The 23,605-nt window shown below is 46.4% G+C and overlaps 2 protein-coding genes and 1 long non-coding RNA gene across 5 annotated transcripts in view; 1 reads left to right on the forward strand and 2 right to left on the reverse strand.

Annotated features, from left to right (window-relative positions):
- Positions 1–320: 320 nt before the first annotated feature.
- LOC109928192 (zinc finger protein 850-like) overlaps positions 321–23,605 on the reverse strand; it is a 31,540-nt gene continuing 8,255 nt past the window's right edge. Inside the window, exon 2 of the mRNA XM_048619384.1 lies at positions 321–1,862. Coding sequence (XP_048475341.1) covers positions 471–1,862 — 1,392 coding nt within the window. The 3' untranslated portion in view covers positions 321–470. The remainder of the gene's footprint in view (positions 1,863–23,605) is intronic.
- LOC125487556 lies at positions 3,391–8,328 on the reverse strand. Its single transcript, XR_007265952.1, has 4 exons — positions 8,196–8,328; positions 6,882–6,987; positions 4,307–4,418; positions 3,391–3,875 (listed from the first exon to the last, which is right to left on the reverse strand). It is a non-coding gene; the product is annotated as an uncharacterized LOC125487556 (long non-coding RNA).
- On the forward strand, positions 8,503–22,122 carry LOC125487540 (gastrula zinc finger protein XlCGF49.1-like). 3 transcript variants are annotated; one of them, XM_048619278.1, is made up of 4 exons: positions 8,503–8,741; positions 8,978–9,065; positions 16,225–16,388; positions 21,053–22,122. In XM_048619278.1, exons 3-4 carry the CDS (start codon positions 16,305–16,307, stop codon positions 21,761–21,763), a joined length of 795 nt encoding a protein of 264 aa, XP_048475235.1. In that variant the 5' UTR covers positions 8,503–8,741; positions 8,978–9,065; positions 16,225–16,304; the 3' UTR covers positions 21,764–22,122. The 3 variants fall into 3 exon arrangements, with proteins under 3 accessions (XP_048475235.1, XP_048475233.1, XP_048475234.1); XM_048619276.1 differs by lacking the exon at positions 8,503–8,741 and adding an exon at positions 8,840–8,878; XM_048619277.1 differs by lacking the exon at positions 8,503–8,741 and adding an exon at positions 8,848–8,900 and having other exon boundaries at positions 9,025–9,065.

Genomic DNA, 23,605 nt, shown 5'->3' on the forward strand with positions numbered 1-23,605 from the left:
TCAGTGTCAGCTTTGGGAGCTGGGGCCTGTTGGGAATCAGCAGTTTAGGTCTGAGAGGGCAGGAGGGGATATGTGGAAAAGTCAAGAAAAATATAGGTTTGGGTCTTGGCCAAGGAGGAGCTTTAAGACATGGTTTGGCCTAGTGACCTTGCGTAAGGGAGGGAAGTAGCAGAGGCAGATGATCACGACCTTAAGTGACAACATAGTTCCACAAGCTCCTTGCACGTGTTGGAAATGAAGATAGATGAGGCAAGTAGGAGGGTGAGCATTTGAAAAGGGACCAACTTCACTCAGCGATATTAAAAAGACTTAACATTCTATGAATTTAAAACAAAGTCACTTTATTTGACCGTAATCCACATATCAACCCCTATAGTATGCACTGCAGTTAATAAACATCAGCAGAAATGTATCCAAGTGAACATGACACAGGCCTGGACGTGATTAACAGCAAAATCTAATGACTCAGTTTACTTATGAATTTTCTGATGTTTCAGCAGGGTAGATGACCGAGTGAACCCCTTCCCACAATCTGAGCAGGTGAATGGCCTCTCCCCAGTGTGAACCCGCTGGTGTCTCAACAGACTGCATAACTGAGTGAATGTCTTCCCACAGTTGAAGCAGATGAAAGGTTTTTCCCCAGTGTGAACCCGCCAGTGAGTCACCAGAGTAGATGACCGACTGAATCCCTTCCCGCACTGGAAGCAGGTGAATGGCCTCTCCTCACTGTGAGTACTCCGATGTTTCAGCAGGCTGGCTAACTCAGTGAATCTCTTCCCACACTCAGAACACATGAATGGTCTCTCCCCTGTGTGAATTCGCTGGTGTATCAGCAAGGTGGATGAGGAAGTGAATCCCTTCCCACACTGTGAACAGGTGAATGGCCTCTCCCCGGTGTGAATTCGCTGGTGTACAGTGAGGTCAGACGATCGCTTGAACCCAATCCCACAGTGAGAGCACCTGAATGGTCTCTCGTCGGTGTGAACGCGTTGATGGGACATAAGTTCCCCGGAACTTTTGAACCGCTTTGCACAGTCTGGGCACTGAAAAGGTCTCTCATCAGTGTGAAGCCGCTGGTGTATCAACAGCTTGGACGATTGAGTGAATCCCTTCCCACACTCGGAGCAGGTGAACGGTCTCTCCCCCGTGTGAAGCTTCTGGTGTGTCAGCAGGGTGGACGACTGAGTGAATCCCTTCCCGCACTCGGAGCAGGTAAACGGTCTTTCCCCAGTGTGAATGCGTTGGTGTCTCACTAGGTGGGATGACTGAGCGAATGCCTCCCCACACCGCGAACAGGCAAACGGTTTCTCGCCGGTGTGAACGTGCCGGTGTTTCACAAGGGTAGAAGACTGTGCGAATCCCTTCCCACACTCGGAGCAGACGAACGGCCTCTCTCCGGTGTGAACTGGCTGGTGTGCGAGGAGGTCAGATGATGTCCTGAAGCCAGCCCCACAGTGAGAGCACCTGAATGGTCTCTCGTCAGTGTGAACGCATCGGTGAAAAATCAGGTCCCAAGAACTTGTGAAGCATTTGGTGCAATCTGAGCATTTGAAAGGTCTCTCGTCAGTGCGACCCCAGTGCTGCGTCAGCAGGGTGGAAGAGGAAGTGAATCCCTTCCCGCTGTCAGAGAAGGCGAACAGTCCCTCCCTGGCCTGACTGCGCCAATGTGTTTCTAGTTTAGACAAGGATCTGGATTCACCCTCATAGCCCATACATTTCCATAGCTTCTCCCTACCACAACTACATTTATGTCCTAACTGGTCAGATGATTGGCCAAAGCCTTGTCCACACACAAACCGTGTGTACAATTCCTCCCCACTGCGCACGGTGCCTCCTCCTTCCATGTCCAAACTCCGATGATGTCCAGGTTACGATAAAGTGAGCGACCTCACCAGATCCTGATGTGACATCTGGTTTGGGTTTCCTGATTACATCCTGTGAAATCGGTTTAAAACAGGTAACAGGGAGTGCAGGGCCACACAGGGAATCGCAAACTTATGAAAATGAATGGAACGCATTTGTGGGGCTGGCATTAGGAAGAAGTGACTGTGAAAGCTGCTGAATTGTCACAAAAATCCAACTGGCTCACCCTCAAAAGACTGTGGCCTCCATGTGTGGGAAGACAGTAAATGGGAGAGGCAGGGAGTGGAAGAGAGTGATTTCAGTTTTACAACCCAACTACAAGATTGACTGAACCTCCCGATCACTCAATTCCCACCTCTTGGAAGCACCAGGGTTGCAGGTGTATGTGAATACTATCATCTCCAAGTTCCCTCCAAAGTCACACACAATCCTGACGTGTGTGCCATCCAGTACTTGATCAGTGAATGTTTCTTCCACTTAAATATTGGGAAGACTGAATCCATTGACTTCAGTCCCTGCTACAAACTCCACTCCCTCACCACTAATTGCAACCCTCTCCCTGTTAACCATACGAGGCTGAACCAGACTGTTCACAGCCCTGGAGAAATATTTCCCACCAGGAGGAGATCCAAATAACATATCCCCATCATCACCAAAACCGCCTATTTCCACCTCAGTAACAGAGTCATACAGCGCAGAAACAGACCCTGTCCATGCTGAACTTAATCCCAAACTAAACTAGTCCCACCTGCCCACTCCTGGCCCATATCCCTCCAAGCCTTTCTTATTCACGTACTTATCCAAATGTCTTTTAAATGTTGTAACTGTACCCACATCCACCACTTCCTCAGGATATTCATTCCACACACAAACCGCCCTCTGTATAAAACATTTGCCCTGCATATCCTTTTTAAATCTCTCTCCTCTCACCTTAAAAATATGCCCCCTAATCTTGAACTCCCCCATCCTAGGGAAAAGACACCTATCATTAACCCTATCTGTACGCCTCATGATTTTATAAACCTCTATCAGGTCACCTCTCAACTTCCTATGCCCCAGAGAAACAAGTCCCAGCCCTATCCAGCCTTTCTTTATAACCCAAACTTTCCATACCTGGCAACATCCTGGTAAATCTCTTCTGAACCCTCTCTAGTTTAATAATATCCTTTCTATAAGAGGGCAACCAGAACTGGACACAGTACTCCAGAAGAGGCCTCACCAATGTCCACCAGACTCCTCTCCAGTCTCAGCTCATCTGGTGCTAATACTGTCATCCATTCACTTGTTACCTTTAGATTTAACAATCTTAACACACTCCCAGTTGGCCTCCCACATTTAACCTCCTTTCAATCTTGAGGTCATCTGGAGGCCTGTGCGTTTACCCTCCCCTCCTGTTCACACTGGTCTTCAAGATTCTGGATTAAGTAGCACCAACATTTTAAAATTCTGAACTGAGGTTTCAAAATTCCTGTTTGCCTCTGTAATTCACACAAGCCTTACAACCCTCCCCATCTTTGTAACCTCCTTCAGCCTCACGACACCCCCCACCCCCCCTCCATATCCGTAACCTCCTCCAGCCTCTGAGATGTCTCAATTCTTCTTGTTCTGTCTTCCTGAACATTCCCAATTTTAATCTCATCACTACTGGTCTTCAGTTAGCAAGGCCACGAGCTCTGGAATCATCCCTAAACCTCTACCTCATCTTCCTAATTTAAAATAATCCTTAAAACTTCCCTCTGTGTCCCAGATTTTGGTCACCTGACCCAAGATCACCATGTGGTCCTTTGTCAACTGTTGCTTTTTGAAATTTCTGTGAACAGCCTTGGCACATTCTATTATGTGAAAGGTTCTATATAAATTCAAGTTGCTGTTCTTTGTATGTACATCACTGTTCCTGCATCATCACTTTTTACCCAACAGCATTGTGAGAAAACCTTCACCACACACACTGCAGTTGTTCAGGAAGCTCAAACATCACCTTCTACACTGGGATATTCAATATCTGCTGAAACCTGTGGAGATCGAAATAGAATCAATGTTTCAGGATGTTCGGAATGAATTAAAAATGGTGCAGAATTTGATGCTCAATATAAGCCCTGCAATGGACTATAGTACAGGAAAAATAATTCATTTCTGTGAAAGATTCCATGAGAAGACAAAGCTGGTAGGTTTACAGCACATGATCAGGGGATGGGCAGCAGAAGAATCTCATTTAGTCACAGTCGGTGAACGTAACACTAAAATACCAACCCTGACTAAAACCATTATTTACTGTCAGAGCAATGATAGAGTTGTTCGGGGAGGGCAGAGATGAAACACAGCAATGAATGGACATGGATTTAGATCCACAATAAACAAGCCCCAGAGCCATAGAACCTCTCAAAAAATAACACAGGACAACCGAAAAGCTCAAGATTATAGATGAATGGTCAAAAATACTCACCTCTGAAGTTTTACAATGTCCTGCTGGAGCCTGCAGCCAGAAGGATGGCAGAAGCACTTATTATAATCCCAGCTGATGTTCCTACTGGACAGGCCAGATCCCAAAATGTAACCTGGCTTGACAGATCATATTTATTTATTTAAACTCGCAGTCATTCATAGTAACATTGGCGCACAAGGCTGTAGGTTTACTTTAACAATAAAATCAGTATTGCTACACAAAGGGAGAAAATAAAAACTAAATATAGAATGCAATTTTAAAGATATTAAAAGATATAGCAAAACAAAGTCTCATCTGCTCCCCAACACCATGACTTTTACAGAGCCTCATATCCTGAGAAATTCCCCTTCCATGTCAAATATTTAGTTTTGACAAACTGCTTCTCCCCTGTACTGTCCTGTGAACTGTGCAGCCTTCTCACACGAATACTAAATAAATCTGGAGTTCCGCAGAAGGGGTCACCAGACCCAGAACTCTGATTTCTCTTCACAGATACTGCCAGACCTGCTGAGCTTTTCCAGCAACTTCTGTTTTTGCTTCTCACATGAATACTGTAAAAACTGAAAACTTAAGACTTTCTCAGGACTCAACCTGAATACTCTGCAGATCTCTAACCAAACACGACTGGACTGCAAGTTTCTCAACCTAAATTTAAAACAATATAACTGCTTTCCCTGAACTGTCCAATACTCCTTTTGAGGACAGAATTATATTTACTTATGAACACAGTCAGGTCTTCACCAAAAACTGTACTTAGAACTTTTACTCTCTGGGTTTTCTGAGCTAAAGTCAAACCTGGATTATTCTAAGCCAAAAGCAACCTAATTAATGCACTGTTTACACTCTCTGCCATAAATCCATAGTCACAGCAAAGATTCATTTACACTCTAGAAAGTTCATAGTTACCTGTGTCTGTCACTTGGCTTTCTGAAACCTTTCTCAAAGGAACCAACACCTATACGCCACTAGTTCAAAATCCAAACTCTACAAATGATACTTATCCAAATCACAAATCATCCGACACTGGGATCATCGAAAAATCTCTCAGCTGAGGCCACACCCAGGGAGTGTAATAAAATCACACAAGAATGCAGAGTATCTGGGTCTGTGCAAACCAGTAATAACCACATATTACAATGAATATGGCATGGAGAGAATGCAGAGGTAATTAATAAAAATGGTTCAAGGGATGAGGAACTTCAGCAGCAAGATTAGGGTTTTGTTATTATGCATTCATGGAATGTGGGCATCGCTGGCGAGATCAGCATTTAATCTTCATACATAACTTCCCTTAAATTCAGACATCACACAACACCAGGTTACAGTGCAACAAGTTTATTTGAAAACACAAAATTAGTCCTAACACCTGAAGGAGGGCTGAGGCTCTGAAAGCTTGCGTTTTCAAATAAACTTGTTGGACTGTAACCTGGTATCGTGCGATTTCTGACCTTGCCCATCCCAGTCCAACACCAGCAGCTCCACATCAATGGCCTTCACTTAAAGTGTTGGAGTGCAGCCTTCTTGAATTGTTGCATCCATTGTGCTGTGGGGAAATGAGTTCCAGGATTGACTCCTTGCAACAGTGAAGGAACAGCATTGATACAGCTGCAATTCAGGATGGTGTGTGCCTTGGAGAAATCTGGTGGTGCTCTTGTGCTATCTTTGTCATTCTCAGTGGTAGGGGTCATGGGTTTGGGGCCTAAGTGAATTATTGCAGTGCATCTTGTGGGTGGTACACCTTGCTGCCAACGTGCATTGGTGGTGAAGGGAATGGCTGTTGAAGGTGGTGCCAATCAAGTGGACTAATTGATCCTGAATGGTGTCAAGTCTGTTGATATTGTTGGGAGCTGTACCAATTCAGTCAAGCGGACAGTACTTTGTCATGCCCCTGATCCCAGCGTGGGCCCCTGGTTGACAGCAGTAGCTGAAGACTTTGAGTGGCGGCTTGGCCTGGCATACCCGATGGAGGTCGGCTGGGGCGGTGAGGGTGGCTAGTGAGCACAGGCGGGTCTTAGCCCAGCGTGAGAAAGCATACGCAGCGCAGGGGAGAATGAACCCTCTTGGGGAAAGCTCAACTTGGGAGTGTCTGCAGGCCTGTGACTTAAGAAAGGACTGTAATGTTTGACTTCTCAAACTTTATTTTTCCACTTTTATACTAAGACTGTAGTGCTGAACTTCTGAAACTTATTTTTTTATTTTTCTAGATCTGTAACCAAGATTTTGAAACTAAGATGGCGCCGTTTGTGGCCACACTGTACAACTTTCACTGTAATCTTGTACCCTGTAGTTGAGTACACATGGCAATAAAACCTAAATCCAAGTCTAATCTGTGCCTTGTAGATGCAGGGCAGGCACTGGGGAATCAGAGTTGGAAACATTGAGACTGTTCTTGCAGCAAAGGATTTGGGGAGATTTGGTAGGAGTGCTACTGATAAAGCTAGATAAGGTGGATAAAACTTGTCCTTATCAGCTGATCGAGAAAGGATTATGAGACAAGATCTTCTGGCAGGAGTGTCCACATTCAAACAAGAAATTTCTTGCTGTGAATGGTAATTACCTGAAACTAGATACTTACACTAAAAAGCTGCTAACGTCCTAGTCCATCTGAACTGAGTGATTCTGTCGGATTTTGACGTGATGTTTGGTTTGCGCGGCTCATCTGCAAATCTCCTGAAACCATCCTGTAAAAGAAATTTACAAAAGTAATCACTGTCAATCCTGGATAGAGATTCATATAAGCTAAACATCTTTCTCTGTGTGAGTTCATCATGTGGGAAGTACTCCTAATTTAAAGCCCTGTTAAAGGAGTTTCCACAATCTGTTCCTTTCAATCCAGAATAAAATTCACAATATTCCATCTTTCTGGCCAAAGATGACCTCACATGCGGCCTGTGGCACATTGCCCCTCGTGATTGTCAGTCCGTTGATTCAAGAATCACATTTTCTCGGCATGATGGGTTTCTTTCCTGGGTTTTCATGTGACTGAAATGAGCCACAGACCTTTGGACACCTAAGGCAGAATTGTCCCGTGAGGTAAAAACAGAAATTGCTGGAGGAACTCAGCCGAACAGGTAGCATCTTGAGTTCTAAAGACAGGCCACTGCACTCGAAACGTTAACTCTGCTTTCTCTCCCCAGTTGCTGCCAGACCTGCTGAGTTCCTCCAGCAATTTCTGTTTTTGTTTCAGACTTCCAGCAACCGCAATTTTAATGTCCCATGAAGTAGTAGAACCAGGGAGCAAGATTTATTAGAGACAACAAGGTGCAGGGCTGGATGAACACAGCAGGCCAAGCAGCATCATAGGAGCAGAGAGCCTGACGTTTCGGGCCTAGACCCTTCATCAGAGAAGGGGGTTCTGAAATAAATGGGGAGAGAGTGGGAGGTGGATAGAAGAGGGATAGAGGAGAGGAAACAAACAGGTCGAAGTGGCGGGCATGGGGCCAGTAAAGGTGAGTGTAGGTGGGGAGTTAGGAAGGGGATAGGTCAGTCCAGGGAGGACGGACAGGTCAAGGGGGCGGGATGAGGTTGGTTGGTAGGAGATGGAGGTGCGGCTTGAGGTGGGAGGAAGAACAGGTTAGGGAGGCAGGGACGAGCTGGACTGGTTTTGGGATGCGGTAGGGGGAGGCTAGCAAGATTTATTACATTGGGTGTGAGAGGTTCATACAGTTTCATGGACCAAGTTTTGTCTCCGCTCTGAACAATGGACTACACGCTCCTCCCAGTCATTCCAAACATTGCCCCCTACAAAGATGGCGTACGCACCGTCCAGTACCCCCACCTAAGATGGCGGCAAAACGCCGGGGCCTGACACTGGGACGAAGCCTGGTGCCATTTTTCAATTTGTTGCAAACGGGGGGCAGGAAGATTGTCGTTCAGCGTTTGAACTGACCCAAGACGTCTGCGGAACCTTCCCGCGCATCCACCGCCCTATCTCTCACTCCTTCCTGTCCGCCTGCTACTCATTGTTTGCAGATCAGACAAAGGGGAGACTGACCACCGGCGGCTTGGGAAAAAAATGCCGACCGTACATGCGCTCTTCAGATCACTGCAGCCGGCTTCAACAGTGCCTCTTCGAACACGGTGTGGGGGGGGGTAGTGGCTGATTGACGGCAGTTACAGGCCAATAGAAGTAGTGGGCGTGGCCGGATACCCCGGCAAACGGGTCCAGCCTCTCAACTAATCAGAGCGAAGGAATGCATGTTATCTCAGATTCTCCAGCATCTGCAGTTCCTGCTATCTCTGAATGAAGGGCGGGCTTAGCGGCAATGACGTTTCCACGTCGCGTCTGGACGCTGAGAGACGATGTTAAAAGTGGGGAAAGAGCACATAGTGGGAGTCAAGTGGAGGTAGTGTGGGCTGAAAGGTCTCGTGAATATCTGGTGCATACCTCCAGACAGATATGAGAAGCTACGGGTGACCTGTTTACAGCAACCAGGTATGGGCCTCGGGCTGTGATGGGCCCAGGTTTCCGCGGCCACCACAATTAGGAGCAATGATCCGTGGACGCATGCGCGGCAACCATCTTTATGTAGGAAATGTGCAACAGGGTGCATGCGCAGCGTTCCTTTGAAAGTGGGTCACCAGGAGAGTATTGGTACACTGCAAGCTCAAACCAAGAGAAATCTATATATTTTCTGAGATTTTTTTTTCCCCTTTTTGTCTGTTTTTCAGGCATTTGAAATGGGAACGATCTGACAATGTCATTTGTTTCACCACAGCCTGAATATCATCAAGCCCTTGTGGAAGGAAAAGATTTCAGGTATGCGTTGGGGCTTGAAGTGCTCCCAGATATTCACAATCCTGGTTTGACCAATCCTGTGATTACGTGTTCAGTTCCAGGCACCCTACCTGAGGAGGGACAAATGGCGTCGGGGAGCATGAAACGGCTTTACCCGAATGACACTTTGCCTCCTGCGGTTAAATTAATTAGCGAAGATCAAACAAGTACAAAAGAGATAAATTGTGGCCCGAGCTTTCAGGAGTGAATGAGGAAACACTTGCTGGTCAGTCTTAAGTTTAAATTTGACATTGATAGATATTTCTAAGTATATAAGGGATTGATGAGCAAAAGCTCACAGATCAGCCACGTTGGAAATAGTGAGCAGGTCGGGCAGCTTCTGTGGAAGCAGAAACTGGGTTAACTTTTCAGATCTGTGAACTAAAAAGACCGTCATCCCTCCAAGATGCCTCCTATATGTCTCATTCCTTGCTCTGTTCCCAAAGCCTTGCAAGTTTATATCCTTTGTCAACCATTGATCATTTCCATTTCCATTTTCATCATCATCATAGGCAGTGCCTTCTGCATATTACCAGTCACACTGTTAACAAAAACACTTTCCTATCTACCTCATTCCCAAAAGCTTTAAGTCTGTGTTGCCTAATACTTGTGCCATCATTGTTTGGATGTAACTTTTTCTTTGTCTACCTTATCTAACTTATAATCTTTTGGGCTGTCAAAACTCCACTGATGTATTTTTCTCCAAGGAAAATACCCATTTCTCCAAACCAGACTTGTAACTACGATTCATTTGTCTAAGATTGGTGGAGTAGCAAATAGTGAAGGGGACTGTCGGAGAATGCAGCAGAATATAGATAGATTGGAGAGTTGGGCAGAGAAATGGCAGATGGAGTTCAATCCAGGCAAGTGCGAGGTGATGCATTTTGGAAGATCCAGTTCAAGAGCGAGAGATCTGGGTGTTCAGGTCCATTGTACCCTGAAGGTGGCAACGCAGGTCAATAGAGTGGTCAAGAAGGCAAACGGTATGCTTTCATTCATCGGACGGGGTATTGAGTACAAAAGTTGGCAGGTCATGTTACAGTTGTATAGGACTTTGGTTCGACCACATTTGGAATACTGCGTACAGTTCTGGTCGCCACATTACCAAAAGGATGTGGACGCTTTGGAGAGGGTGCAGAGGAGGTTCGCCAGGATATTGCCTGGTATGGAGGGTGCTAGCTATGAAGAGAGGTTGAGTAGATTATGATTATTTACATTAGAAAGACGGAGGTTGAGGGGGGACCTGATTGAAGTCTACAAAATCATGAGAGGTATAGACAGAGTGGATAGCAAGAAGCTTTTTCCCAGAGTGGGGGACTCAATTACTAGGGGTCACAATTTCAAGGTGAGAGGGGAAAAGTTTAAGGGAGATATGCGTGGAAAGCTCTTTACGCAGAGGGTGGTGGGTGCCTGGAATGCGTTGCCAGTGGAGGTGGTCGAGGCAGGCACGATAGCATCATTTAAGATGTATCTAGACAGATGCATGAATGGGCAGGGAGCAGAGGGATACAAATCCTTGGAAAATAGGCGACAGGTTTAGATAGAGGATCTATCAGGCTTGGAGGGCCGAAGAGCCTGTTCCTGTGCTGTAATTTTCTTTGTTCTTTATTCTTGTTCTATGAACCACTGGTAAATCACCTCTGTATCCTGTGAACAACCCTTTGTATCCTTCCTGAAATATCATAACCAGAACTGGCTTGTAACCAGAGCTTTGTAAAGGTCAGAATCTCTTCCGTGAGTTCGTTCTTGTTGCCTCTATTTTATATTGCATAAATTTTCTAACCGCTCTTTGAACGTGTTCTGTCACTTTTAAAGAATAGTGCCAATTAACCTCCACGTCTCTCTGTCCCTACACACTCTTTAAGTCATCTTTTTAATACACTTGTGGGACATGACCATGGCTGGCCTTGCCAGCATTTTATTGTTTGTCCCTAACTGCCCTTAAGAAGGTGGTGGCGAGCTGTCTTCTTGAACCATTACAGTCCCCATGCTCTGGGTTGACACACAATGTCCATGGGGAGGGAATTCCCAAAATCTTGACCCAGCGACATTGAAGGAATGGTGATTACATTTCCGTGTCAGGATGGTAAATGGCTTGGAGGGAACTTGCAGGTGGTGGTGTTCCCATGTATCGGCTGCCCTTGTCCTTCTAGATGGAAGTGGTGATGGGTTTGGAAAATGTTGTCTAAGGATCTTTGGTGAACGTCTGCAGTACATCTCGTAGATAGTAATACCAGTGGGTATTGAGCATTGGTGGTGGAGGAAGTGGATGTGGTGCCATTCAAACAAGTTGTTTTGTCCTGAATGGTGTCAAGCTTCTTTTGTTGGAGGTGCACGCATCCAGGCAACTGGGAATTATTCCATCACACTTGTGCCTTGTAGATGGTGGATAGGCTTTGGGGAGTCAGTTATTCACCACAGTATTCCTAGTCTGTGACCTGCTCTTGTAGCCACTGTGTTTGTGATGAGTCCATCTGAGTTTCTGTTCAATGGTAACCCCAAGGCTTTTGATAGTTGGGAAAATTCAGTGATGGCAACACCATTGATTGTCAAGGGGCGGTGATTAGATTGTCTGTCTGTCTGTCTGTCTGACTGTTATTGGAGAAGGTCATTGCCTGGCATTTGTGTGGCGTGAATGTTACTCGCTGCTTGTCAGCCCAAGCCTAGATATTGTCCAGATCTTGTTGCATTTGACCATGGACTGCTTCAGTATCTGAGGAGTCGCGAATGGTGCTGAACATTGTGCCGTCATCAGTGAACATCCCCACTTCTGACCTTGTGATGCAGCTGAAGATGGTTGGGCCTAGGACACTACCCTGAGGAGCTCCTGCAGAGATGTTCTGGAGCTGAGGTGACTGACATCCAACAATCACAACCATCTTCTGATATAAGGATGAGTTTACCAATCTGACAGTTGCAGCTGCATCTGTCCATGACAGTATGGGTATGAGTGACCACCGCACAGTCCTTGCGGAGTCAAAGAGAATACCCTGCACAGTGCTGTGACACTATCACAGCGCCAAGTGAGACAGACTTTGAACAGATCTAGCAACTCGAGACAGGAGGTGCAGTGGCCCATCAATGGCAGCAGACCTGTACTCCAGCACAATCTGTAACCTCATGGCCTGGCATATTCCCCCATTGAGCCATTACCAACGAGCCAGGGGTTCAACTCTGGCTCAATAGAGGGCAGGAGGACCATGCCAGGAGCAGCACCAGGCATACCTGAAGATGCAGTGTCAACCTGGTGAAGCTACCAAACAGGGCTATTTGCACGTCAAACAGCATAAGCAGTAAATAATAAACACAGCTAAGTGATCCCACAACCAATGGATCAGGTGTAAGCGCTACATTCCTGCCACATGCAATCATGAATGGTGGTGGAATGCAGTGTATAGTCTTTCTTCTCATTGCTTCTCTCAAAACACATCCCCTCGCTGTGTGTTCTGAAGATGAGAAATATTCAACTCAAAAACTAACTCTGTTTCTCACTTCACAAAGTCTGCCATGCCTGAGTTGCTTTTTTTTTTGAGCACTTCCTGTTTTTTTTAGGCTCATTGAATGGAAACATTCCTGGAATTTGAACAAATTACTCCCATTCATTTAAAGATATCAATTAGGAACTGGTAGGGCCAATAGAGAGGGACTATTTCCATTGTTTAGAGAATCCAGACCAGAAGGACAGTCTTTAAAATCGAGAGGCAGAGTTTTCAGGAGTGAATGAGGAAACACTTCTTCTTGAGACAGAATTGGTAAAAATAAGAAATTCCTTTCCTCAATGGTGGTTTATGTGAGCTCTGTTAAACTTAAATTTAAACCTGTTAACAGACCACGTGCAAGGATCACAGATCAGCCTTGCTGGGGACACTCAGCAAGTTGGGCAGCTTTTGTGGAAATAGCCACTGGGTTACCTACTTTTATCTACCGTTCCAACAGCATCCACATCCAGAAGATCATCATCTGCCGTTTCCGCCACCTCCAGCGAGATGCCACCATCAGACGCATATTCCCCTCTCCTCCCTTGTCTGCCTTCGTCGGGAACTGTTCCCTCAGGGACACCCTGGTCCACAGCCCTACAGCACCTTCCCCTATAAATGGCAAAGGTGTAACACCTGCCCATTTACCTCCTCCCTCCCCAGTGTCCAAGGGCTCCAGGTGAAGCAGACTTCACCTGCACTTCCCACAATCTAGTTTACTGCATTCGCTACTCACAACGTGGTCTCCCCTACGTTGGTGAAACGAAGCATAGACTGGGTGACTGCTTCACAGAACGTCTATGTTCTGCTCGCAATAAAGACCCCGAACTACCTGTTGCCTGCCACTTTAACACACCACCCTGTTCCCTGGCCAACATCTCTGTATCTGGCTTGCTGCAGTGTTCCACAAAGCTTGTCACAAGCTGGAAGAACACCAGCACATTTTCCGCTTGGGGACCCTGCAGCCCTCTGGACTGAATATAGAGTTCAATAATTTTAAGGCCTGAACTCTCCCACGTCCTAGCCCCCTACCCCACACACCAGGCCTTGTTATCACATAGCCTGCTATTACACACTGCCCATTGTTAGTCACTAACAGTCCCCATTAACAGCTATTCACCCTCCCAGCCAGATCATTACCAATGTGTCTGTGTCTGTCTCTGTCTGTCCCCTGTTTTTGTTCACTGGGTTAAATTGTCAGGTCTCTGAGCGAATGAAAATGGGAAAATGAGTGAAAGGGAATGTAGGGTGGACAGTGCAAGAGATTAACTGACAAGAGGTTTCACATTGTGAGATGAAAGAGGGTGATAAATGGGACATGTAAATACTCAGATGTGCCTGGGTGAAGTGTGAAGGGGAGAGGAGCAACTGTGAAGTTCAAGTGTCGAAATTCATGCAGAAAAGAGACCAGAAAACCAAGGCGCAGGGAAGTGAGAAACATCATGGGGCAGAGGTCATATTACACAATTCAATGTTGATTCCTTAAGACTATAAGGCAGCACGGTGGCTCAGTGGTTATCACTGCTGCCTCAGTGCCAAGGACCTGGATTTGATTCCACCCTCGGACAACTGTCGGTATGGAATTTGCACGTTCTCCCCGTGTCTGCGTGGGTTTCCTCCGGGTTCTCCAGCTTCCTCCCACAGTCCAAAGATGTGCAGGTTAGGTGGATTGGCCATGCTAAATTGCCCATAGTGTTCAGAGATATGTGGGTTATGGGGAGATAGGTCTGGGTGGGATGCTCTGAGGGTCGGTGTGGACTTGTTGGGCCGAAGGGCCTGTTTCTGCACTGTAGAGATTCTATGATCTTTGTATGTTTTTCCCAGTGTCTGCATGGGTTTCCTCCGGATGCTCTGGTTTCCTCCCACAGTACACAGATGAGCAGGTTAGGGTGGTGGATTGGCCATGCTAAATTGTTCCATAGCGTCCAGGGATGTGTAGGCTACGTGGATTAGCCATGGGATATGTAGGGGCTGGGGGACGCTGTTCGAAGGGTCAGTGTGGACTCGAATGGCCCACTTCCACGCTGTGGGTGGTCCTATGATTGAAGAAAGTGCCTCCTTTGCTTGGGGTGGGAAAAGCGATTGCAGTTCTATCTTCGTTCAGCTGAAAGGCCACTGACCTGTCACCTGTGCTCTCTGCTCTGTTGCCAGCTTGACTTCCATTTCCAGCGCCTTCAGATGGGATTGCAGTCTGTGGAAGTTTGTTTTTAAAAACAAGACAGTAAGACTACAAGAGACAGGAGTAGAGGCAGGCCATTCAGTCCATCAAGTCCCAAATTGTTATACGTGCAGGACAGAGACTTGGCGGTGGGGTGGGTGGGAGGGGTGTTCATGCACACTCATCTTTAAAAATGACAGAGCATGCTGGAAGAGCAGTTGGCAAAATAATGTAGCAGGAGTGAATGCCACAGTGGTTTTATCACTAGACCATTAATTCAGAGACGTACGTAATGTTCCGGGGCCCTGGATTTGAATCCCATAAATGGCAGATGAATAAAAGTGAAGAGTATACTGGTGACCATGGAATGGTTATTGATTGTCAGAAAAGCCCATCCTTTTAGGGAAGAAAACTGCCATTCTTACCCAGCCTGATCCACGTGTGACTCCAGGCCCAGAGCAATGTGGTTGACTCCTTATGCCCTCTGGGTAATTGAGGATGGACAATAAACGCTGGCCTAGCCAGTGACACCAGCATCCAGAAAATCCAGATGTCCTGGCCACGTGACACTCAAGCATCACTTTTTTTATATTTCGGATGCTGGGGTAATGTTCAGAAAGGGGTCTGTGAGGATCCAAGACACAGTCACTCCACCAGATTAGGGGAATGGGGAGAAATTACCTGTTTAAACAGGGAGACAGAGATCAGCAGAAGATGGGAATTGCTGCGGAGGGAGCAGTGCGATAAAGGCATGTGATTGTATAAGAGAATGAGTACAGCACAGCAAGGCTTCTTGAGGTACTCTCCTTGGAATGTCCCACTCCTGGGGAGGACTCTGTTAAGGGTCAGGAAGCTGTGAGCTGGAGGTGAGGTGGTCAGCACTGGTGGTGGGGGTGGGTGTGGTGTGAGTGACTGGTTGGGATATCACAGCCTCTGCTCTGCCTTTTCCTCTTGGACATTTCATGGTTGTCGCGTCACTGAGTGTTTGTTTGTAAACTCTTGTCTTCCTGTATTTAGCTGCATTTTCCATATTCTTGCCTGTACCCAGCTGAATGCAAGTGGCTCTGACCAACCTTCGAGTTGACTTCAATGTATGAATATGATTGGAGAAGCTGGGACTGTTTTTCCCTTTTTGGAAAGGAGGTTTGGTAACGGGGTGACACGGCTCAGTGATTAGCACCACTGTCCCTCAGTGCCGGGGACCTGAATTTGATTCCACCCTCGTGTGTGTGTGTGTGTGTGTGTGTGTGTGTGTTTCTGTCCGTCTCTGTCCGTCCTCTGGCTTTTCCAGTTTCCTCCCACATTCCAAAGATATGCAGGTTAGGTGGATTAGCCATGGGAATTGCAAGGTTAGAGGGATAGGTCTGGATGGGATGCTGTTCAGAAGGCCAGTGTGGGCTCGATGGGGCGAATGGTCTGCTTCCACACTGTAGGGATTCTATGATTCTACTAAAGGCTCTGATGAAGAGTCACTGGACTCAACATTGACTCTGCTTTATTCCCACAGATGCTGCCAGACCTGCTCTGTATTGCCAGCAGTTTCTGTTTCCACACTGTGACGGAGTTGTGTGAGCAGTTTTTAAGGTTATGAGGGACAAACTGTTCCTACCCAAATGGATGGTGAATCGCAAGGCACAGATTCAAAGTGTTTTGCCGAAGAGCAAACATGAGGTGAAGAAAAGCTTTTTCACGAAGCAAATGGTTTGGTTTCAAACACGTTGCCTGGAAGGGTGGTGGAGGCAGGTTCGATTGAGGATTATTTAACTGGAAACAATCTGCAGGGTTACAGGAGACAGCGTAGAAGATTGGCACTCAGTTCAAATGCTCTGGGGGCTGGTGCAGACATGATGGGCTGGATGGACTTCCTCTGTGCCATAACATTGATTCAGTTAAGTAGCAAATGACAGATGAGGAACTGAGCAGTTGTTTGGGCACAGAGAATTGTGGAAATTGTCCACCAGGCAGCACAGCGGCTCAGAGATCAGCACTGCTCCCTCACAGCACTGGGGACCAGAGTTTGATTCTAGCCTTGGGCGACTGTGTGGAGTTTGCACGCTCTGTCCGCGTCTGCGTGGGTTTCCTCTGGGTGCTCCGGTTTCCTCCCACAGTCCAAAGATGTGCAGGTTCGGTGGCTTGGCATTGGTCTTTAAAAACAAAAGCTCATGGCCTTTATAAAAAGGGGATGTATATGTTAACTGGGTCAGCCATGGTTTAAAAACTCCATTCGGGTTTAGAGGGCTGGGATGATGGGGTGGTTCTGGGTTGGATTCTGTTTGGAGGGTTAGTGCAGACTCTGTAGGCTGAATAGCCTGTTTCTGCACTGTAGGGATTATTTAGTAGCCATTTTCTTTTAAAAGAAAACCTCCGAAACAAAAACAAAGTGCTGGAAAATTCAGCTTCTATGGATAGAAAGTTCTGATAAAGGGTCACTGGACTCAAAGTTAACTCTTTCCCTCTCGTAGATGCTCCCTTATCTGCTGAGTTTCTTCAGCACTTTCTGTTTCGGTTTTTACCAAGCAGCTGTTCCCCAGAGTTTTATTGCAGTTCAGACGGCAGGTCAGTGACCTGAGCCCTTAACTGCAGTTCTCGTTCAATGAGTGTAGCAGGGCCTGATGAATGAATGTTTCCAGTGTTTTATCCTTTCTGTTTTGTTTCTTCTGCCTCCTGATGAGTTTTATTGTTTTTTTTTTGTTTATTATAACTGAATCTGGGCCTACAGGCAGACTTTTTAGGAGGTGGTTTGAATCTGGCTGCGAGTTTGCACATTCTCCCCCTGTCTGCGTGGGTTTCCTGCAGGTGCTCTGGTTTCCTCCCACAGTGCAGGGATGTGCAGGCTAGGTGGATTAGCCATGGGAAATGGATGGCTACAGGAGTGTCAGTGTGGACTAGATGGGCCGCATGACATGCTTCCACACTGTAGGGATTCTACACTTTATGAACGGACACAGAAGCTTTCAATCTATTTTACATGGATAGATTATCAACCTTCACTCTTGGCATTTGTATTGGGCTAACAATAAAAACAGTTTTATTGCCAATGCCCAGTTCCCCATTGAAAAGGCGAGAGAGGGCCACTATCTGAATCACCGCGCACTCTCTCTGCTGTAAGAGCATCCACAGTTCTATTGGATGAAGCAATGATGAAGGAATGGTCTTTTCAAATCAGCAACGATAAGTTTTGTTTTTCTACTGTCCTGAATGTAATACAAGGTTCGGAGGCATTTCATGGGCACAGTGCTTTTAATTCGCAGATTGTGGGCATCTCTGGCCAGGCCAGCATTTCTTGTCTGTCCCTAATTGCCCAGAGGGCAGTTGAGTCAATCGGATTTGCCACACATCTAATAAGTAGAACATAGAACAGTACAGCACAGTACAGGCCCTTCGGCCCACGATGTTGTGCCGAACTTTTACCCTGAACCTAAGGTCTATCTCACCTCCACCGCTACCTTATACTATCATCCATATGCCTATCTAGTAGCCGCTTAAATGCTCCTAATGAGGCCGACTCCACTACCCTCTCTGGCAATGCATTCCACGTCCCTACCACTCTCTCAGTAAAGAACCTACCTCTGACGTCTCCCTGATATCTACCTCCTTTCATTTTAAAACTATGTCCCCTCGTAAAAGCTACCTCCATCCTAGGAAAAAGTCTCTGGCTGTCTACTCTATCTATACCTCTGATCATTTTGTACACCTCCTATCAAGTCACCTCTCATCCTTCGTCGTTCTAAAGAGAAAAGCCCTAGCTCTCTCAACCTTTCCTTGTAAGACCTTCCCTCCATTCCAGGCAACATCCTGGTAAATCTCCTCTGCACCTTTTCTAATGCTTCCACATCTTTCCTGTAATGAGGTGACCAGAACTGGACACAATACTCCAGATGTGGCCGAACTAGGCTTTTGTATAGCTGGAGCATAACTTCACGGCTCTTGAACTCAATCCCTCTATTAATGAAAGCTAACACACCATACGCCATCTTAACAACTCTATCCACCTAGGTGGCAGCTCTCAGGGAACTGTGAACATGAACCGCAAGATCCCTCTGCTCCTCCACACCGCCAAGAATCTTTCTGTTAACCCTGTATTCTGCTTTCAAGTTTGTCCTTCCAAAATGAATCTCCTCACACTTTTCAGGGTTAAACTCCATCTGCCACTTCTCAGCCCAGCTCTGCATTCTATCAATGTCCCTTTGTAACCTAGAACAGCCCTCCGCATTGTCCACAACGTGACCCACCTTTGTATCATCCGCGAACTTGCTAATCCACCCTTCCACTCCTTCATCCAAATCGTTTACAAAAATCACAAGTCGAAGAGGACCCAGAACAGATCCTTGTGGTACACCACTCGTAACTGAGCACCATGTTGAATACTTTCCGTCCACTACTACCCTTTGTCTTCTAAGGGTCAGCCAATTCTGAATCCAATCTGCCACATTTCCCCCTATCCCATGCCTCCTTACCTTCTGCATGAGCCGACCATGGGGAACCTTATCAAACGTCTTAAATCCATGTATACCACATCCACTGCTCCACCTTCATCTACGTGTTTGGTCACCTCTTCAAAGAATTCAATAAGGTTTGTGAGGCATGATCTACCCCTCACAAATCCATGCTGACTATCACGAATCAAACTGTGCCTTTCCAAGTGATCATAAATCCTGTCTGTCAGAGCCCTTTCCAATAATTTGCCCACCACTGACGTAAGACTAACTGGCCTGGTTACCCCGTTCCCTTTTTTGAACAAGGGAATGACGTTTGCCTCTTTCCAATCTTCCGGCAGTATACCCATGGACAGTGAGGACGAAAAGATCATCACCAGAGGCCCTGTGATCTCGTCCCTCGCTTCCCATAGAATCCTTGGATAAATCCCATCAGGCCCGGGGGACTTATCTATCTTCAATTTCCTCAGAATTCCTAGCACATCTTCTTTACTAACATCAACCTCCTCTAGCCTACCTGCCTGTTTCACAACATCCTCCTCTACAACTAGGTCCCGCTCAGTTGTGAATACTGAAGAAAAGCATTCATTAAGGACCTCTCCTATCTCTTTAGGCTCTGTGCACAAATCCCTTTACAATCTTTGATCGGCTCTACCCTTTCTCTGGTCATTCTCTTGTTCTGCACATACGTGTAAAAAGCCTTGGAGTTTTCCTTGATCCTAAGTAAAGCAGTTTCCTTCCCTTAAATGATCAGGTTCAGGTGGATGTTCTCCCCCACCCCACCTTGACAATCATCCCCGGTTTCACGGTCATTTTATCCTCCTAATTCCAGACTGTGTTGTTTTTTTCCCTATTAAATTCAAGTTTCACCATCTGCCCTGGTGAGGTTCAAACCCAGGTCCCTGGAACATTACCTGGATCTCTGGATTCTGGGTCTGGTGATCTTTAGCATCGAGGCCACTGCCTCTCCATAAATTATACAATTTCACATTGAGCTGATGGATCAACAGTTACAGCCAAAAGAGTTGAATTTTAAAGGAGAATTGCAGAGCTTGTAGCTGTGGGAGGGTCAAAGTTAATAAGACAATTTAAAAACGTTGGGGAACCCTCAATGCGCCTGGAGAGCCAGATGTAGACCTCCAGGAGCTGAGGGGCGAGGGTATTGAAGGATTTGGAAACGTGGATGAGCATTTTTTAAACTGAGGTGCTGTTTACCTGGGAATGTGTGTAACTCGGAGAGCAGTGTGGCTTTTGGTGAGCAAGTCCACATCACTCAATGAGTAGAGTGGCGTTGGATTTAATCCCAGAATTCCTACAGTATGGAAACATGTCCACACTGACCCTCAGAGTATCCCACCCAGACCCATCTCCCTGATCTACACATCCCTGAACAGTACGGGGCAATTTAGCATGGGAGGAAACCGGAGCACCCGGTGGAAACCGACGCAGACAATGTGCAAACTCCACACAGACAGTCGCCCGAGGATGGAATCGAACCCAGATCCCTGGCGCTGAGGGGCAGCAGTGCTGACCACAGAGCCGCTGTGCAACTCCGTGAGCACAGCGGTAGTGTGTGAATGCTAGGATCACACACTCAAAAGTTTTGTTACAATTGGGGATATGTTAAATTCTTCTCCTTCACTCTATGCTTCTCCCACCTCTGTCTCCTTATGGAGTCTTGCACTAACTCTAACTGGTTCCCTTCCCAGACGGAGATCAGTGAACCTACTGGGATTTTATGATGAGAGCTTTAATGGTCACTTTTTTTTCTGCCCAAGTGTCAGCTCCAGGCAGCACAGATCTATTTACCTCTTTCACAACCTGTCTCTGCTTTTCTGAGTTCTCTCTCTGTTTTTCTCCCCCCACCCCCCCACCTTGTATTTTAAATCATTTTTACAGAAGGGGAGGATTTGCAAAACTCCAAACCGAGCGTCCCTTCCAGATCGGACAGATTTGCTTGATTTCTCAGAACCTACTGAAAGGATTTTGAACATGGAAGCAAGAAGTACTGTTCACACTCGGGAGAAATTATGCACTTGTTCTGCGTGTGGACAAGTCTTCCATCGTTCTTCTGACTTAGCAAAGCACCGGTGCAGTCACACGGGGAGGAAACCGTGGAAGTGCGGGGAATGTGGAAAGGGATTCAATTACCCGTCCAAACTGGAAATTCATCTACGGTGTCACACCGGGGAGAGGCCGTTCACCTGCTCCGAATGCGGAAAAGGTTTTGCTCATTATTCCAACCTGCTGTCGCACCAGCGGGTTCATACCGGGCAGAAGCCCTTCACCTGCCCCCAGTGCGGGAAGGGCTTCACTCGGTCATCTAACCTGCTGACGCATCAGCGAATTCACACCGGGGAGAGGCCGTTCGCCTGCTCGCAGTGCGGAAAGGGCTTCACCCGGTCATCCCACCTGCTGAGACACCAGCGAGTCAACACCGGGGAGAGGCCGTTCACCTGCTCCGACTGCGGGAAGGCATTCACTCAGTCGTCCGACCTGCTGACCCACCAGCGGGTCCACACCGGGGAGAGGCCGTTCTCCTGCTCCGAGTGTGGGAAGGGCTTCACTCAGTCGTCCCACCTGCTGAGGCACCAACGGGTTCACAAGTAACTACAGTCCAGGGATTTTGCAGAGTCGCACCCACGGACCGTAGGCTCTGCTCGTGCCGTTTGTTAATAAACCCAGCCCTCTCTTGTATATGTTAATATTGTCAATTAAAATTCTAACAATTGTGGATCTGCAGGATGAGGTTGAGGAAATGATCCCAACTTGCTGTACATCGACATTCTCACTTGGTAGAGACTGCCTGGTGTGGACTGGTGAAACATCAACTAGTGGATTTTGATGCTATTGACATCCCAGCTTTATTCCGTGTTTTCTGTTTCTGGGGTCTGTTTCTGGTGATGTTTATAAACACCAGTTTGGTTATACGTTTGGGGGAAAATCAAATAAATAGGCTTTCTGTTAAATGGTGTTTCGATTCCTTTATATCTCTCAGACAGCTTAGTTTCTTCTGAAGCCCTCTCTCTCCTAACCGGTCTCCTCCATCCTCAACTCCAGGTTCCTGGGAAACCGGTTTGTCACCAGCTTCGGCTGCTCTCAATCAGCAGGAGAACTCCGATTGAATGACTGCTATTTCTGTGTTTCCCGACTATTACCTCCCAAGTCTCATTCACCAAAGGATCACCATTCACTTTTAGCTACGCTCTTTGCTTTTATATATTTCATAGAAGCTTTTGCTATTTCTTTTTATGCTAGTTTTCATTCATAATCCACCTTTGCTCTTTTTATGACTTTTTTTTTAAGTAACCCTTTGTTGATCTCTAGAAGTTTCCCAGCTTGCCACTTGCTTTTGCCATATTGTACACCTTAGTTGCTTCTTTTATATTTTGTTTGACTTCCTTGCTTAGCCATTGAATTTTTCCCTCCCTGTCTCAATCTTTCTTCCTTTCTGAAATATATTTTAGTTATGAGCAGTTGAGTAACTCCCTAAATACCTACCACTGCTCCTCGACCATCCTGTAGGAGGGATGTAAGTGCAAGAGGTGATTTAACCAGTATGTTGCCTGGGCTGGAGAGTTTCAGTTGTGAAGAGATATTGGACAGACTGAGTTTGTACTCCTTTTGGAGCGGAGGTGGGGGACATTTTTGAGATGTACAAAATTGAGGGAAACATAAGGTAGACAAGAAGAAATATTTGCCTTTAGAGGGATCAATGACCAGGGGTCATACCTGAAGGTGACAGGCAGAAGATTTAGAGAAGATGTGAGGAAGAGGTTTTTCTAGAAGGTGTTGGGAATCTAGAACTCACTGCGAATAAGTGTGTTGGAAACCCTCATAACATTTTAAAAAACATCTTGAAGTGCACTTGTGAGACCAAGGAAAACCGATGCTATGGGCCAAGTGCCAGAAAATGAGATTAGAATAGTTAGCTGGTGCTTTTTGACCGGTGCTGACATGTTGGGCTAAAAGGCCTTTTCGATGCTGTAAATGTCTATGAATCCTCCAACTCAATTCACTGGAGAAAGTCTGTTAGGTGACGCCTTGAGTGGATGAAGCAGAGGAAGAGCCCACTGTAAGAAACTTTCAAATCATTCTCAAACCCTGACAAGTTCCCATGATCAGTCTCCATTTCATTGTGGTCAATGGAAGGTGAGAGTGCGGTTATTCTAGACCTTTGGAAAAGACTAGTTAGATCACATCTAAAGGAGTGAGTACAGTTCCAGTCACCCACTTCATTACAGGAGGAGAGGGTCCATAGGAGTTTTATATGGATGTTGTCAAAACTGCAGAAAGTTAACTTTCTATGAGGCAAAATTGCATAGACTGAGGGGAGATTTAAATGAGGTGTATAAAATTTATGAGGGACCTGGGGAGAACAGATAGCTATTGATGTCTCTACTCATGAAAATACATCCTTGCTAAGGGACAAAAATTGCTGGAAGAGCTCAG

The sequence above is a fragment of the Rhincodon typus genome, chromosome 42 (assembly GCF_021869965.1).
Source record: "Rhincodon typus isolate 14 chromosome 42, sRhiTyp1.1, whole genome shotgun sequence".
NCBI lineage: Eukaryota > Metazoa > Chordata > Chondrichthyes > Orectolobiformes > Rhincodontidae > Rhincodon > Rhincodon typus.

Bases quoted from the DNA above. Each gene is read 5' to 3' on its own strand.
- LOC125487540 (XM_048619278.1), top strand. From the start codon at position 16,305: ATGAGGGACAAACTGTTCCTACCCAAATGGATGGTGAATCGCAAGGCA. The intron at 16,389-21,052 runs GTGAAGAAAAGC...TCATTTTTACAG, and splicing joins TGCCGAAGAGCAAACATGAG to AAGGGGAGGATTTGCAAAAC.